Source organism: Sinocyclocheilus anshuiensis, unplaced genomic scaffold (genome assembly GCF_001515605.1).
Source record: "Sinocyclocheilus anshuiensis isolate Anshui unplaced genomic scaffold, SAMN03320099.WGS_v1.1 scaffold4, whole genome shotgun sequence".
Taxonomy (NCBI): domain Eukaryota; kingdom Metazoa; phylum Chordata; class Actinopteri; order Cypriniformes; family Cyprinidae; genus Sinocyclocheilus; species Sinocyclocheilus anshuiensis.
The window spans coordinates 1,048,126-1,064,325 of NW_015554075.1; the positions used below are offsets into that span (position 1 = coordinate 1,048,126).

General features: G+C 39.9%; 1 protein-coding gene across 1 annotated transcript in view; it reads right to left on the minus strand.

Moving 5' to 3' along the window:
- Window positions 1-63: 63 nt before the first annotated feature.
- The window catches only part of cdh24b (cadherin 24, type 2b), a 159,425-nt gene continuing 143,288 nt past the window's right edge, over window positions 64-16,200 (minus strand). The window contains exons 9-14 of the mRNA XM_016461039.1: window positions 10,267-10,388; window positions 8,054-8,171; window positions 7,375-7,683; window positions 6,082-6,286; window positions 4,178-4,616; window positions 64-3,070 (exon numbers count right to left, since the gene is read on the minus strand). Of these exons, the coding sequence (XP_016316525.1) occupies window positions 2,066-3,070; window positions 4,178-4,616; window positions 6,082-6,286; window positions 7,375-7,683; window positions 8,054-8,171; window positions 10,267-10,388 (2,198 nt within the window). The 3' untranslated portion in view covers window positions 64-2,065. The remainder of the gene's footprint in view (window positions 3,071-4,177; window positions 4,617-6,081; window positions 6,287-7,374; window positions 7,684-8,053; window positions 8,172-10,266; window positions 10,389-16,200) is intronic.

A 16,200-nucleotide genomic window follows, 5' to 3' on the forward strand; every position in this document is an offset into this window, starting at 1 on the left:
CGCGCACACATCACCTCAAAACATACTGTCTTTATTCAAATTTACAAAAAAAAAAGGAAAAAATACAACAGAATAAATACATTTTTAGTACACACCATCGCGAGATCTCAGTACCAACAGGGCCCACTCAGGGCCGCATCAATGCAGTCCAATAAGAAGGCAGAAATCAGGATGAATGCAGTAACTCCACACCCAGTTTACAACTGACCTAATCTACCTGAAAAAAAAATAGGCAATGACACGTGAAGGATTCAATTCTTCGTTAAGGCCCGTTTACATCAAGAACAATAACTATTACAATAACGTTAATCGTAATTCTATAAGAACAGGGATGTCCATTCCACAACTATAACGATAACGACACAGAGGGACGATATCGCTGGAATTACTTTCAAAAATGTTTTTCCAAAACAGTCACAGCCAATCGGAATGCAGCAAATGGCTGCAGCTCGGTTTACAGAACATGCATTGGTGTGGGTGCAAATTATCTAATTATCGTTATAGCTATCACTCTTGGTATAAATGGGCCTTTAGTCCTAATCAAATAAGCTCCAGGGGATCTGTCTTTCTTTAATCATTCTTCTTACCGTACAATAATATAGACATTAATATTTCATATAACCTTTTTAGGCTCACATTTTTGACAAAGAATTACATTTGTTGGGTTGTTTGGCAAGGTGTGTGTGTTCGTACTGCATGAAGCGCCCTGGTATTGGTGCGCATGATTGTGCAGTGATACAGTGGTTCTGGTTCAGTCCAGTCACAGTGAGTCCTTGTAGCCACAAACAGTGTTATTAATCAGGATATCAATGCAGAGTGTGAGCTCAATCCAGAAAAAGGACTTCACATATATTTATTTGGAGCTTCTGCATTCAATTCAAGTAAAAATAAATGTTCCATTTGGGAAGAGCAACACATCCGATATCGTACTGTGGCAGGGTTTACTCTGCTTCAGTCAATCCAGTGTCTTCCAGTTATATCCAGTGGATTTCGATGTGGGATTATATATAATCTTCTCCTCAGTTTTCATTTTATTATCTTTTTTTGTTACTTGAAGACTACAGTACTGTTGTTACTTTTCACAATGGCATTCAGTGATATTTACATTTAAATACATTTACATAGAACATATTTTTCATGTTTTTTTTTCCTCCAATAAAAAACAACAACAACAACATTGTAATCTATTTTCGAACATCATGTATAAAAGTGCATTCTAGCTGAAGCAGACCTGTCAGCTCTCATAAATCATCTTGACTTTTTAAATGTGGGATTTTTTTTTCTTTAGTAATGATTGTTTGTGCATATGTTTTGCACAATTTTAGCATCACTACATTTTAATTTTGTCATCTTTTTTTTTTCTTGAGCAACTTTGTATACAATCTGTTCTTGGCAAAAATGTGAGTCATTTTGAACCCTGACAATGTGACATCCGCAAAGCAGAATTTCCAAGCAGGGTTTAAAATCGATGCCTGTTTGTTTTCGTCTGTGTGTATGTGTAAACACCGAGAATCTTTGTGCAGACACTTATTCAGGACTTTACTGTAATATTCAGTGCTTTCTTTTGAATAATTCAGTTCTCTTGCTTTTGTGAATGTATAAACAATTTCTGTACAAATATTAATTTTTCTACTCCCTCGTGTGTTGCCGTAACTTTTCATCTGTGTTATTCCGGCCTTGCGTTTCTCATTCCCGCGTGGTGCCATTGTCTTGCTCGCTGCCACGAAAATCAGAGTTGAAATCTCGTTCTTTCTCTGTCGTAATTAAATGTGATCTGGAATACAGTGAACTTTGCTTTTCGCTTACTGCCAAACACACTTAAGGAATGTTAAATGCTGGCTAAAGAAACACCGCTCTGTGCTCACACATCAGCTTTTCAGCACTTATTGCTTCAAATTGCATCAATCACTCTCTCCACTGCCTTTGCTCTCTCTGTTCATTTTTCCCTGTCTTCCCTTATTACCTTTCCTCTTCGTCTCTCCCTCCTTACCCTTCACTTTTCATTATTCCAGCTCTTGTTGCCTTTTAATCACTGTCCCACCCAACCCCTCTCCTTCTCGCTCTCTCAGACATTCGCCTGCTCCTCGTCTCCAGACTGCTCCTCTTTCTCTTCCCATTCCCTATCCTTGTGCGTTTTGCTGGCTTCTGCATCTCCTTCTTTATCTTCTCCGCTCTCCTTCTCCCTTTCCCTAAAAAGCTGGGCTAATTTCTGGAATTGTGGGCCCCAATCCTCCAGACCTGATCCCCACACCTCCTTCTCGGCATCTTTGCCTCCCTCGCTGTCCAGGGAGCTGAGGGACCCGGCGCGGGAGCCTGTGCCTTCCAGCCCGTACACCTGCACTGAGTCGTACGGCGGCTGCGAAGGGTCGAAGGTCACCTGCGCAAGGCGCAAACGCAGGAACTCACCAACCTTTAGGGCGAGAGAGTGAGCACCTCCGACAGGCACTCCTCTTCCTGACCCCTCAGGTGCTAAGGGCCACGCTCCGCCATAACCTAGGATGCCCCCAAAAGCTCCCCGGCCCTGGCCGGGATACGGAAGCAGCTGAGGCGTCATATCCCTCCTGCCCAGTGGGTACCCGGTTATCCCCACCCGTTCATGCCAGTCTCCTATGAACCCACCACCTTCCGGATACATCCCAGTGCTCAGTGGAATGCTGCCCTCTCTCTCGGGCCTTCCCACCACAAATCTGCTGCCCATCTCCAGCCCACCCCGTCCCAGAGTCCCCGGGTAGTCCCTCTGCTGCTCCCCGTGCAGGATAGTGGCGTAATTGCTGCTGACCGACTGCATTTCTGTGCTACCACTGGGAGCGTCAGCCACCCCAACGTGGCTGGACTCAGCAGGCCCAGCGCCGTTTCTACTTAAGGAAAAACTGCTCCGCGAGGAGTGCCGACCAGCTCGGGGGAGCGTGGTGGAGTCGCACACCCAACCGCCCGTGGGGCCTGGCCCAGCAACCGAGCCGGAACGGGTCAACACCAGCTCCCGTTCGCGGGGGGCCGTGTCCGGCTGGACCTGTAGGGGACGGGGAGGAGCAGGAGGGTTAGAGCGGGAGGTAAGGATGAGTTTATTCTTCTGTTATTCAGCAGAGGGATGCGTGTGATAGAGAGGATTGTTAAGAAAGGGAAGAGAAAGCAGAAGATATTTCACAATGAGCAGGTGAAAACAGAAAAATGTGATAACAATGAAGTGAGACAGTAAAGTGTTAGCGAGTAGAGGAAGTAAGTGACAAAGTCGGACAGATGGAGAGGGAGAAACAGTTGACAATAGCTGAACCAGGTTAACTGAGCTCTAAAAAGAGCTAACGCTGCACTGTGAGATGAGGATGAGGAGAAAAAGAGACAGCAAGAGACAACATGTGAAAATACACCTTCATCGTCAACCTGTTCGGCACCTACAACATAAAAACTAGCCTGCCGGCTATCTAGGGATGTGCAAAACAACATATTTTCACACATGGGACGTGTTCTAATCACTTTTAATAAAACAAATATTAGTCTCTTTCAGTGAGTAAATATGTCTGCATTGTGCATTTTTAAATGTGTGTATGTGTAAAATCAGACATTAAAATTCACTAGATGGGCTCTTAAGATGCGCGACGGTATGCATGAATTTCCATGACAGCAAATAACGCACAACATATTTTGTTGCACATCAAAATTGTACAATTTTTTAATTACATGCAGCTTTCTGCAGTTTTGAATTCATGCGTTTTCAGGATCTGTGTGTGACAACTTTCCCAGTGAAACACACATCGTGAAATGAATATTAATATCAATTGCGAAGTTGTTTCCCAGTCTCCAGTTCAATGAATGTTTATTAGACATAATACATTAATACTGATTCGATGCTGTTGGGGTGTGACTGAGAAGCGAGTCTGTGAATTAAAATTAGCCATATACTTTGTTTTTTACTTGGCCCTGTCTTCATTTTCGGTTTACTAAAGCTGTTTAACTGGTCCAGCCAAAAGAGTGGTTTTCTAATTGTCTTGTCAGTATTGCTGTTTGTTTGAAAGTGCATTAATTATTTAACAATTAATTTACAGGCCTCTGGAGAATTAAACAAATGTAATGTGCTCCCTTTGGTTTTACCCCAAATACTGGTTAGAAAAGCAACTTTGCGATTCTGAACATGGTGATTCTAAGCTTCTTAAATAAATAATAAAGACATGCGTTGTTTTACCCAATCCAGATCCTGGCTTTGACTTTGACTCTGCTGGGCATCGCTGCTTGCATCATCCTTTGAGTCGTTTTTCCTTGGCGTTCCTCCCTCAGATGTGGCAGCTCCGTCTTGAGATGCTGTCCCTTCTGTAGAGCCATGACCGGCCTCTGCTGTTGGCACGTAAATAGCCCCGGGCTCCAGAGGGCCAACCACAGCTGCCTGGTTTTGAATGACTAGAGAGTGGTCTGGTTGATTCCCAGGTAAGCGGTAAGCCAACTCAGATATGCCGGGCTCATAGGGGCCCTGTGAGCGACGCAGCACTGGGAGGGTGTGGCTGCTGTAGCAAAACCGCCCATATAGAGTGGTTCCTTGACTGTTATACTGCCCGGGGTCCAGCGCTCCGGCCTGAGCCCAGCTGCTGTACGCTCGAGCCTTGTCCTGAATGTGTTGTGAATAACGTCTGAGGGAACACAGAATATACTTTATCATGAAAGGAAGTTTGATGCAGATAAAATAAAATAGAAAATAAATGGCAGCACCACAGAAGTAGTCCATATATGACTTGTGCAGGATATTCCAAATCCTTTGAAGACATACAAGAGCTTTTTATTAGATACAGACCAAAATATAAAGGCTATTCACATGAAATGAAAGATTATGATAGTTGCAAAAGCTTTTTTTAAGTTTTTAGGCATATTGTTAATTAAGTTTTACTTGTATGTTTTTCTCGAGCTTGTATGGAAGCCTGTTTCCGCCACTGAATAAAAAATAAAAAAGGTAATTGCGACTTTTTATCTCACAATTCTGACTTTTTTTCTTTTCTTTTTTTTCGCAATTGCGAGTTAACAAGTCATAATTGTGAGATATAAACTCGCAAGTCAGAATTGCATGATATAAACTCGCAATTGCTAGACATAAAGTCGCAATTCTGAGAAATAGTCAAAACTGCGAGATATAAACTCACAATTCTGACTTTTTTTCTCAGAATTGCAAGTTTATATCTCGCAATTCTGACTTTATAACACGCAATTGCGAGCTATAAAGTCAGAATTGTGAGATATAAACTCGCAATTCTGAGAACATATCAGTATCCCCCCCCCCCTCAAAATTGGATTTTAACTCGCAATTGCGAGTTTATATCATGCAATTCTGACTTTATAACTCGCAATTGCGAGAAATTCCAAGAAAAAAATACTTTCAGACTTTCAGTTTAAACTAATTTGTTGTTCTTTAAAAAAAAAAATTTAAATTCCCTGTTGTTTGTAACAACTTAGACCTCATTCATCATAGACAATGGAATTATTATAACCCAAAGAAGTACATTTCTGGCTAATAGGGCTGTGATTTATTAAAATAGTGAGTATAAATAAGACATGCAGGATTTTAAAGGGTTTTCAGAAGATTTAAGGCAGAATGAAAAGAAGGAATGCACAATTTGTAGAAAAAAATTTTGATTTTTCAGATTTTTTCTTAAACAGCTCTAGGTTAGCTGTGCTTGTTTGTTGGGCTACATTTGTCCAAAAATATTGTGATTGTACATCAATATGACTATAAAATATAATAATAATAATAATAATAATCACGGTAGTAGTAGTACTAATAAAAAGAATAATAATTTCTTAATATATATAATAATATTTCTTAAAACAATATATTTTTAAATGTTAAAACTTAAAATGTGTAGCATGGAAAAGAACAGTCAGGATATTCAGCTAAACATCTCCTTTTATGTTCCATATGAAGAAAAAAAAACATACATGACTTCAAACAACATGAATAAATTATGCCAGAATTTTAATTTTGGGATGAACTATCCCTTTAAGTGCACTGAGGAAGCGCTTTATTAATGTGCAGGATGAGCGAGTTGTTGTAACATGTAGCCAATGTAATCTTTTATCATATGTGCCCGGCTGAGCCCCACTCACATGTTCCTGCTGTCCAGGGTGCGGTACCCCCTGCGTGCGGTGTGTGGGGCGCTCTGCAGCGCTGTGATGTCGAACGCAGCCGTGTCAGCCTCACCCCCTCCTTCATCATCATACGTGATGATGTTCTCTCTTACATCATCCTCCTCTAAAGGCGAGAGCGAGTCCCTTTTCTGCCTGCGCAGGGACAGAGACAAAGCACTGACAGCTAGAGAGAGAAGAAAGAAAAAGGGAAAGAAAACAGTGAGAGATGAACAGAGAAAGAGTAAGCGTTTTATGATGCCATTTATAAAAAGGGAGGACGTGTGTGTTTGTGCTGGGTGACAAATTTTTGCAATAAAATTGCAGGGTGCTACAGAAAGACAGATACTCAATAGACACATTAGAGCAGCTGGCAAACTAACACTTACACAGAATGATGCCCCACAATTACATTTATTACACAGCTCTAGGGAATTCTTGATTCTGATTGGTCAGTCGTAGCATCCAGTGGTCTGATGGTTTTCTAGTATTCATTGGCGTCCATGAAAACACTTTAAATAAGACCGTTCATCCAAATGACTGAAATGGGTGCTACTTTCATGGACTTGCACTTTCTCATTTAATATATATAAACACAACTGCCGCCATCTAGCGTCTGAGTTATTGACCCTAATGTTGATGATCTCAGAGGACTTAAGTATAAAAACTACTGAAATGCTGTTAAAGTGTTCTTCTTGTAGCTAGGCCTTTTGTTTTGTACATCGTAGGGGTATATTTATTTTTCATTATTTTTTTTCAGTGTTATTTTATTATTATTTCTATACTACTATAGTATTTACTAATATTTTAAAGCTTTTATTTTTATGTATACTGTATTCATTTTAAGTTTTAGTTATTTTGTTATGTGCTTTTGTCATTTTTTCCGTTTTTTATTTTTACTATTTCTATTTAGCTTCAATATTTATTTTGAATTTACTTTTTATTATTTAGTTTTAGTCATTTTAGATCTTTAACTTATACTTTTTTATTCTTTTTATATTACTTTATTCTGCTTTTAAAACTTAAAGTAAGTTTTATTTCAGTTAGTCGCCAAAGCAACATTTCTAATTTCGTTGCAGTTTTTATCTACGGTAAATTAACGAAAATTATTTTTAATACCTTTAGTTTCAGTTCTAGTTTAACAATAACAACACAGCTAAAGGTAAAATTACAAAATAATTTTAACTCAAATGTGCTTCGAGTCTTGGTCCTGATCACCGTCTGTGTTTATTTTGCGATAACGGATATCTGACTGTTTAGTTACACTAAACTTACCCAAAAGAGTGGCCACACAGGCTAAAATGGCCAGCAGGGCGGCAGTGCTGAGTCCAGGGGAGGGCAAAGAGGAGTGCTGGGGCAAACAAACCGTCTCTCTGTCCCACTCTGCCTCACTTTGCTTCTCTTTCTCTCCGGCCCGGGCTCCGCCCCTCAGACAGGGACATACGGACACCGTGACTGTCCCTGTGCTGGTCAAACCGGAGACCCCGTCCCTCAGGACCAGCGGGATGTAGAGAGTGAGGGAGGAAGAAGTAGTGCGAGACAGTGTCTGCAAAGGTGATGCCAGCACCAAACTAGCAGTGGGACCTAGAAAACGAGAATAATGAAAGAAATAGAGACACACAGGAAAAAAGGGGGGCTTTTAGATCAAATTGAGCTCGATGGAACTTTAATTTAATTGAACTCAATCGAGTGCAGTTTAATTCCATTGCTACTCGTATAACATTTGTACAGACCAGTGAGTCCAAATGCAGCATGAATGCCAGAGCACATTTAGTCTGTGTGTGCCGGGAGAAGATAGATGTGGCAGAGAAGCAAAAGCAAACAATGGGGAAAACAAAGGAGCAGGGCACAAAGCAGTCACACAATGCGGTTGCAGACACAGACTAACGGATCAAGAGAGACACCGATGCACAAGGCTGGGTGGGAGAAACAAATTGTGGAAGAGACTGCAAACCTCCACTCTCCCTGATGCTGAAGTTGAGGGCAACGTTGGAGTCCGGAGGGATGTTAAAATGGACGGCGCTGTCATTTCCTCCCTCGTCTCTATCAATCGCCCGCAACACCTGCACCACCTGAGAAAATGAGATAGGAGAAAGATGGAGAGAGAGAAACAAAATAAGGGGCAGAGCCAAAAGGGAGGTAGGAGAGAAAGAGGAGGAGAGCAAAGAATAATGGAGAGAGAAGAGAGATTCATTTAAAAAAAACCTGATCCATATTTTAATCTCAGATATCAGCATTAACCTCGCCAGCACCTTTGCAAATAGGTGACTAGAGACTGATTAGCCCACACCGCACAGTCAAACAATAATTAACTTTGACCGAGTAGCGAGCCTTGGGGAACACCAAACATAGACACAGCTTTAGCATGTGCTCTAAAAATGAGGCGCCGACTCCAGAGATCCACTTAAACTAGAAATAATCACTCGATGGGCCTATTTTTGCAATGCTCCCCCACACATTAGGGAAAAAGTTCAAACAAAAATGAGCCGTGTGATGCAGATCAGAGCTGTGGGTTAGTGCGGTTGTGCTGAGGCACGAAAAAAAATAATAGATAATCTCTGAGATAATGTCAAGTCACATTAATAGTTTTCAGAGTCTTATGGGTCACCAAACATTCCTCGCCATAATGTGACTTGCGGTAAGAAGTTATGCAAGCTTCCAGTTAAGCAAGCAAGCGGACATTCAGTAAGAACTTTTATCAAAAGTAAATTATACTGTGCCCTAACAAGATAAATCGAAAAAAGGGATCTCTTCTATCTCAACCAGAGTTTTTGTCATAACCAGTTGCAATCACAAGCAACAAGCAAGACAACAGTTTGTTGGTCATGTGGTTGATAGGTCTGCTGCATTGCATCTAGTTGGCCTGCTCACTTTGAAATTTACACTAACATACACTATCATTAAAAAGGATGCAGTAAACTGACAAAAGTGACAGTAAAAAAAAAGTTTATAATGTTATAAAATATTTCTATCTCAAATAAATGCTGTTCTTTTGAACTTTGTATTCATCAAGGATTCCAGAAGTATCATTATTTCCAAAAAAATATAAAAAAAAGAGCACAACCGTTTTCAACACAGATAATAATAAGAAATTTCTGATAAATCACATGACACTGAAGACTGGCTACTAAAAATACAGCCATCACAGAAATAAATGACATTTTAAAATATATTAAAATAGAAAACTTGTTCTTTAAAAATGTAAAAATCCCACTAATAAAACATCATCGAAATAATTAAAACACAGCTATGTGTTCCTAGTTTTATGATCTTCAGCTGCAGCACATTGCGAGTGAAAGAGCGTTTTCAAACTGACACATCATTTGGATTGGCTGTACTTTGTTGTTTGTTTAATTGTGTCAAGCCACATCCTTTTTTTGCATTCAATATGAACAGAAAAATCAGACTAATATCAAACTTAAAGTGCATGTAAACCCATTCAATATTTTTCCAGGACCAACAAGGTTAATAATAACGTTGATCCATGACCTACTTATCCTAATTGGTTAAATAACAATAAGCTTTCATTTGACCACAAGCTGTGAAGACAGCAGAATGATGAAGATAGGGAAAAGGACACAAGCTCTGACAGCTTAACGGCTGCATGCCACCCAATTAAGAGTTAAAGAAAAGACACGAGTCAGACAAGGAAAAAACACTACAGAATTATGGAAAGTCAGGCAATCGAAACGAATGAGAGAACTGGAATGAAAGGCAAAATGGATGAAAGCCAACAGACCAAAAGATGAGCAGATTATAATGTATATCTATGTATGCGTGAAGCATCCTGTAAATGGGAACAGCAGTAATTCAGCTGCAGGGTAACGACAGAACTAATCAATCAGCATGCAGGCTTTATAAATGGACACATTCACAGATGTGCACAAAAAATGACTGAAAAAAAAACAACAACTTTATGCACCACCAAATCCATATGAACACAAAGAGTGTGAGTCAGAGAGTCTAAAGGGCTGAAGTTGTGATAAAAGGTAATTAATCACCCATAATTCATCTGTGACAATTACCTAATTGCTGAGCTTAACAAAAGGACTCTCATTAGAGCACTTCCTGTGCTTTTACATTTTGGTGGAGTAACAAATGAACTAGTCAATGGAGACAAGTATGACCTTCTTTGCGCCCATAATAACATGTGGCTTGTTCTCTCACCTGTCCCATGGAGGCAGAGTCACACATGGCTGTGTTGTACTGCCTGTCCAACTCGGGTGCATTGTCGTTTAAATCCAACGTTTCTACAGCAACCACCACCCTGGACACCTGGCTGGGGTTATCTGAGGTAATTGAGAGAGCAGAAAAAGGAAGTCACCAAAAATATACAAACATAACACAGCTTGAGACATTTTTTGAGGCGTGCTCGACTTGAGTCTCGGCCACTGAAGGTAAACTCTCCTCTTTTAAAGTTCATCACACACATCCATGTGCACATTTCTATAAGAAATCATACACTGAATAGTGACATTTTTTACAGACTCATGCTCTTTTCCAAAACCTAGGGAGCTGCCTATGGAGACAGTATTGTAAGTCATTGTACGCACACTCCTGATGTGAAGGCTACTGCAAAAAGTAGCAGCATCACATGCATCATGGCAAATGCTGGAAAAAATATTAAACGTTTAAAATGAATCCAGGATATCAGACGAAATGAGAAATGTTAATGGAATACTTTACCCAAAAACTTGAAAAATCCTGTTCCTGAAGCAGTTCTTTCTTTTGTTGAACGTAAAAGAAGATATTTAGAAGTATGTTGGTAACCAAACAGTTGACTGTAGCCATTGTCTTCCATAGTATGGAAAAAAAATACTATGCATGTCAATAGGGACCAGAAACTGTTTGGTTATGTACATTCTTCAAAATAATATCTTCTTTTATGTTTTACATATACATCTTGGATGGCCTGAGGCTGAATACATTTTCAGCACTTTTTCATTTTTGGGTGAACTATTCCTTTAAACTGCTTAATATTTTAATGGAAACATCACATACAGGATTTACATAAGAGGATTCTTTGATTAACAAATTTCAAAAGAAGAAAATTTATTTGGAACAGAAATAGTTTGTAATACATGTCTTTACTGCTATTTTTGATCAGTTTATTGCATTCTTACTAAATAAAAGTATTAATTTCTTTACAATTACTGACTACAAACTTTTGAGCTGTATAGGTACAACAATTAACAGGCATTTGAAGAAATTTTATCTTGCTGTTTTTGATATATCACACATGAAAAATTAAGTACAGTAGCTTCAATATAGTAATGTACTTTTTCCATGTAGACTGTATAGTGTAACTAGCCACTTCCTCTAAGTGGTAGTTGTTAGCTTAGCTTGGCTATTTTTGCCAAAGAGTAGGTTGTACATTGTACAGTTTTTTGAGTAGTTTGCACAATGATGGGCAAATGGTTAGAATGCTAGGTAGGCAGAAGACAGCAGCAGGGCACCTCACTACGTTTTGTAACAGAGTTTCAGCAAAATTCTAGACCAGAGGTCCCCAACCACCGGGTCGCGAGCCACTACCGGGCCGTGGAAGAATTGCTGCGGGTCGCAAGAACGTTCTGGGAAAAATGTGTATAGATATGACACTCTGTTATTTATTTATGTTAATGCTTGTTCTAATTATTCTGTATTTTCATTGTATGCGATATGGATTAGCAATTTGACAATTTCATGTTAAATAAGTAAATGAAAGATTGCTCTGATCTGTCACATATTAGGAGTTAAACGGATCGAAGTTGATCCGTAATATGTATGGATGAGCATGCACGTGATTCGTAGATTAATTTGCCAATTTACACGTACAAGCAATTTTAAACCACAAGAAGAAGAAACGAGAGAGCTCAATTCGTTACTCACGCGCTGTTCTCGCACACAATCAAAGCGCGCACAAGAGACATGTTTCAGACAGCGCGGTGTAGGGATTCCTATCCATATAGACACTGATATGCCCCTATCAGCCATCATGAGGTCTGAACTAATTCAATCAGGAGACAACAAAGCTTTCTTTGTTTCAAGGACTAAAAAAAAGTTCTTTCACAACCTATAGATACCTCGTGATGTCTTGTGACCACCAATGAATGGAACTATTACATCCAACAGGAAAAGGACGAGTAATTTAATCACACCCTCAGGCTTGCAAAACAACAGACCTAAGGAACAGTGATAACGTGATTCAATCTATACAGCGTGACGCCACATGACCCATTGAACATCTGCTTCCTGCCCTTCTGAAATCCAACTGACCCGCGTTTTCCCGTTGCAACAGAGGAACACACGCGAACCTTGCATGATTGCTTGCTTGCTCGCTCTCTCTCTCTCTCGAACTGTGGCTTTTCGCCTTGGTGACCGCGCGACAAAGCGCTCCCATGCCGTAACATCACGAGCGAGACTCCAAAACTCAAACACTTCAGTTGAAACTCCGCGACTGCCGAACTTCAACGTCTAAAGCCAAGCAAAGGAACTCTCAGAAGAACTCCAAACATCACTCTCCGTGCCCAAGGCAACCAACTTCCAAACGTAACCGGTCCGTGGTGTAAAAAAGGTTGGAGACCCCTCTTCTAGACGAATGGCTTGTCATGACAAACAAACAGCTTTCAGTAGCTTTTAATCCAGAATAGTTTTCAGTTGGCATATTGGTGCAGTTTAGGTTGCACTGGAAAACAAACTTAATGGATTGGTGTGAGCCTAAAGAGAAATTGAAGTCTCTATCGTTATAATTCAGTCCCACACACTTGCCTGTGGTTTGGACTGCTTTCACACAAATGTCTTTGACTGGATCCACACACACACATCGAGCTGTGACATGATGTTGTGGATTAGTGCCCACTGTTTCACATTACTGGGAAGAGGCTTCGCATACAATAGCCATCAGGCCTCCCTGAAGCTGCTTAGACCTACTTTCCATACTATAACACAGCACCATAGATCCTCTAGTAACATGCCATCTCCCTGAACAGTACAAATTCAATGTATGTTTAAATGGTTTAATCCATGCGTACATAATAAGTAAATCATAACAACACAAATCCAATACATTTTAGCCATTGATATTGCAACTTTATAAACTAACTGACAGTTTTGAAAGAACAGGACATGATGTAAAGGCTGTGATCAGGAATGTCGCAAACCGGATTTGAACTTATCACTATTTTCACTAGTAGACATGGTGGCATGGACATTTTCAACCAGTATTAAGCATTCTTGACCTAATGATCAGCATGCCATTCTTGGACGATGTTCATGTCAGTGTACCTTAGGGAGTTATGAACTATAAATAGCAAAGCTAACATTTTCCAGTAGTGACAGTAGCTTGGCTGTTTTTAAAATAATGCAGCTTTTCCAGTAACAAGCTACTTTTGAAACATGCAGTGGTGTAGCGTGACAAATCACTGTTTTTAATGTCACATTATATTGTGCATACAGCTTTACAGCCGAGCAAACTGAGGCATTAATCTAATGTGCTCTCCTGAACTGTATTCTATCCTCAATATACCAACCTTGGGAGTCTTTTTAGTAAACTAAACTTAAACATACTAAAATAAATTGATTAAATAAATTCAATTAAAATAAACATACTAAAAATACTTGAATATAATTATTTTTTCTCTATAAAAAGAGGCAGTGATTTCTGCACAAAGACATGATTTAATGATTTGTTTCTTTTCAAACTGGTTCATTTCCATGAACTGTCCAAAAAGAAACGATTCACTGATTCATGTCTAGGTGCAGCAGTGTTGTTAATCTTAAAGGGGACCTATTACGCAAAACTCACTTTTGCAAGGTGTTTGGACATAAATGTGTGTTGGCAGTGTGTGTACACAACCACCCTATAATGATAAAAATCTGCCCACTCCTTTTTTTTTAATCCCCATAAACAATAAGCAGTGTCTCCCAATTGCCTATTTTTAGCATTGGTGCTAATGTGACGTCACATTAGCCACAGGCCCCGCCCACGAATGTTGACAGACACTGCTGTTTTAACGTAGAACCGCCCTGAGTGAGTTTACAGCGAGTTGTACACAGTCCGCCATTGCTGCACTGATGAGAATTTCTCCTAAGCGTTTTAGGTGTTCTGTTGCTGGATGTATTAATCCACATAGCTCTCTCCATTTACTCCCGAAATCTGAGCCGCTGAAGACGAGGTGGATTCATTTTGTTTTCGAAGAAAATGCTCCCTCAACTCTACAGAAATTCGTTTATGTCTGCGTGAATCATTTTACACCGGAATGCTTTTATTCAGTACTCAAATGTTATACCTATCTATGCAATACAATGGAATACTGCAATAAGTTTACTATACAACCCCTATTAATCAAACATTTTTTATCTTATTTATATATATATATATATATATTTTTTTTTTTTTTATTATTAGGCTATTATTATTATTATTATACTCTCACTGAGGGCTCAGCCCCCCTAAAATGAAAATCCTAGAATCGCCCCTGGCATGAACAGAGAAGTGTGAGTGAGGCAGCGCGGGCACAGCCGTGTTGCCAGATCCAATTATTATAAGCGCCTTTGGACTTGTCTTTTCTACTTAAAGGGAACCTATTATGTAAAATTCACTTTTGCAAGGTGTTTGGACATAAATGTGTGTTGGCAGTGTGTGTACACAACCACCCTATAATGATAAAAATCCACCCACTCCTTTTTTTTAATGTAGAACCGCCCTTAGCGAGTTCACAGCGAGTTGTACACAGTCTGCCATTGCTGCACTGACGAAAATGTCTCCCAAGCGTTTTAGGTGTTCTGTTGCTGGATGTATTAATCCACATAGCTCTCTCCATTTACTCCCGAAATCTGAGCTGCTGAAGACGAGGTGGATTAATTTTGTTTTCGAATAAAATGCTCCCTCAACTCTACAGAAATTAGTTTATGTCTGCGCGAATCATTTTACACCGGACTGCTTTGTGAATATGGGTCAGTATAAAGCAGGTTTTGCACAAAAGTTGCTCCTGAAGGATAGAGCAGTGCCAACTGTTCGTGATCCAGCTAACGTTACGCCATCTAGAAGAAGTATCACACATTTGTTTTCCAAACTGCCTTTCTGAAAGAGCTTCTTGGCACTCTGTAAGGCTAATGTTGCTATAGCTACCATTGTCTGTCTGATTTCACTGATGCTGTCTTCACATGCTACCAGAATGATCGTGAATAGGAATGTTGTAGTTAAAAATTGCATATGAAAGCAATGTGAAATCGACTGCTTGAATTTGTCAAGTTCATAATCATATGTGGGACTTATAAAGTTTGTGACAGCACGTGATGGCACCATGACACCAGCTACATTGTTATTTTTATCGCGCCGTGCTCCCCGTCTGTGTAATTCATAAATAATCTGGCAGGGTGCAGAATTTGGCACGACACCGGTTCGAAAATGTATGGCTGAACACCGCTACTAGCAGTTTCTGAAATTTTCAGTACGTGAGAGAGTTTTTTGTTATTGCTGGCATGCCGGTGCACGAGCTCTAGAAACTCCACCCTCTTCTGAAAAGGGGGGCGGGAGCACCAGCTCATTTGCATTTAATGGGACAAACACAAAAACAGCGCGTTTTGGCTCATATCCTAAAAATGGCAATTTCATCTGTATGGTATTTTGAGCTAAAACTTCACATACACACTCTGGGAACATCAGAGACTTATTTTACATCTTGTAAAAAGGGGCATAATAGATCACCTTTAAAGTGTGAATGCCCATTTTCCACAAGTTGATATGATTATTTAGGGTCTTAATGAAAAGTCTGTATCATAGTTTGGTTAAAATTTCTCAATGGTAGTGTAAAAAACACCTTTTTTTTACCCTGTCAAAAACAGCTCTTTTCAGATCAAGCCGTTTTTGTAGCATATCCCTTTAAATGTTAATGAGCTCTGCTGACCCCGCCCCTCTCTTCCGAGCTGCTCTCAGAGAAAGGCGATTTGCAAAGATTCATTACAAAACATTATACTCACTTCTTCTGTAGATGAGGCTGGATCATGAATGATTCGCGCGAACATAGACGCATTTAGGTAGATCGGGGCGCATTCCCTTCAAAAACAAACGTAATCCACTGCGTCTTCAGCGGCTCAGATGTCGGGAGTAAACGACGACTG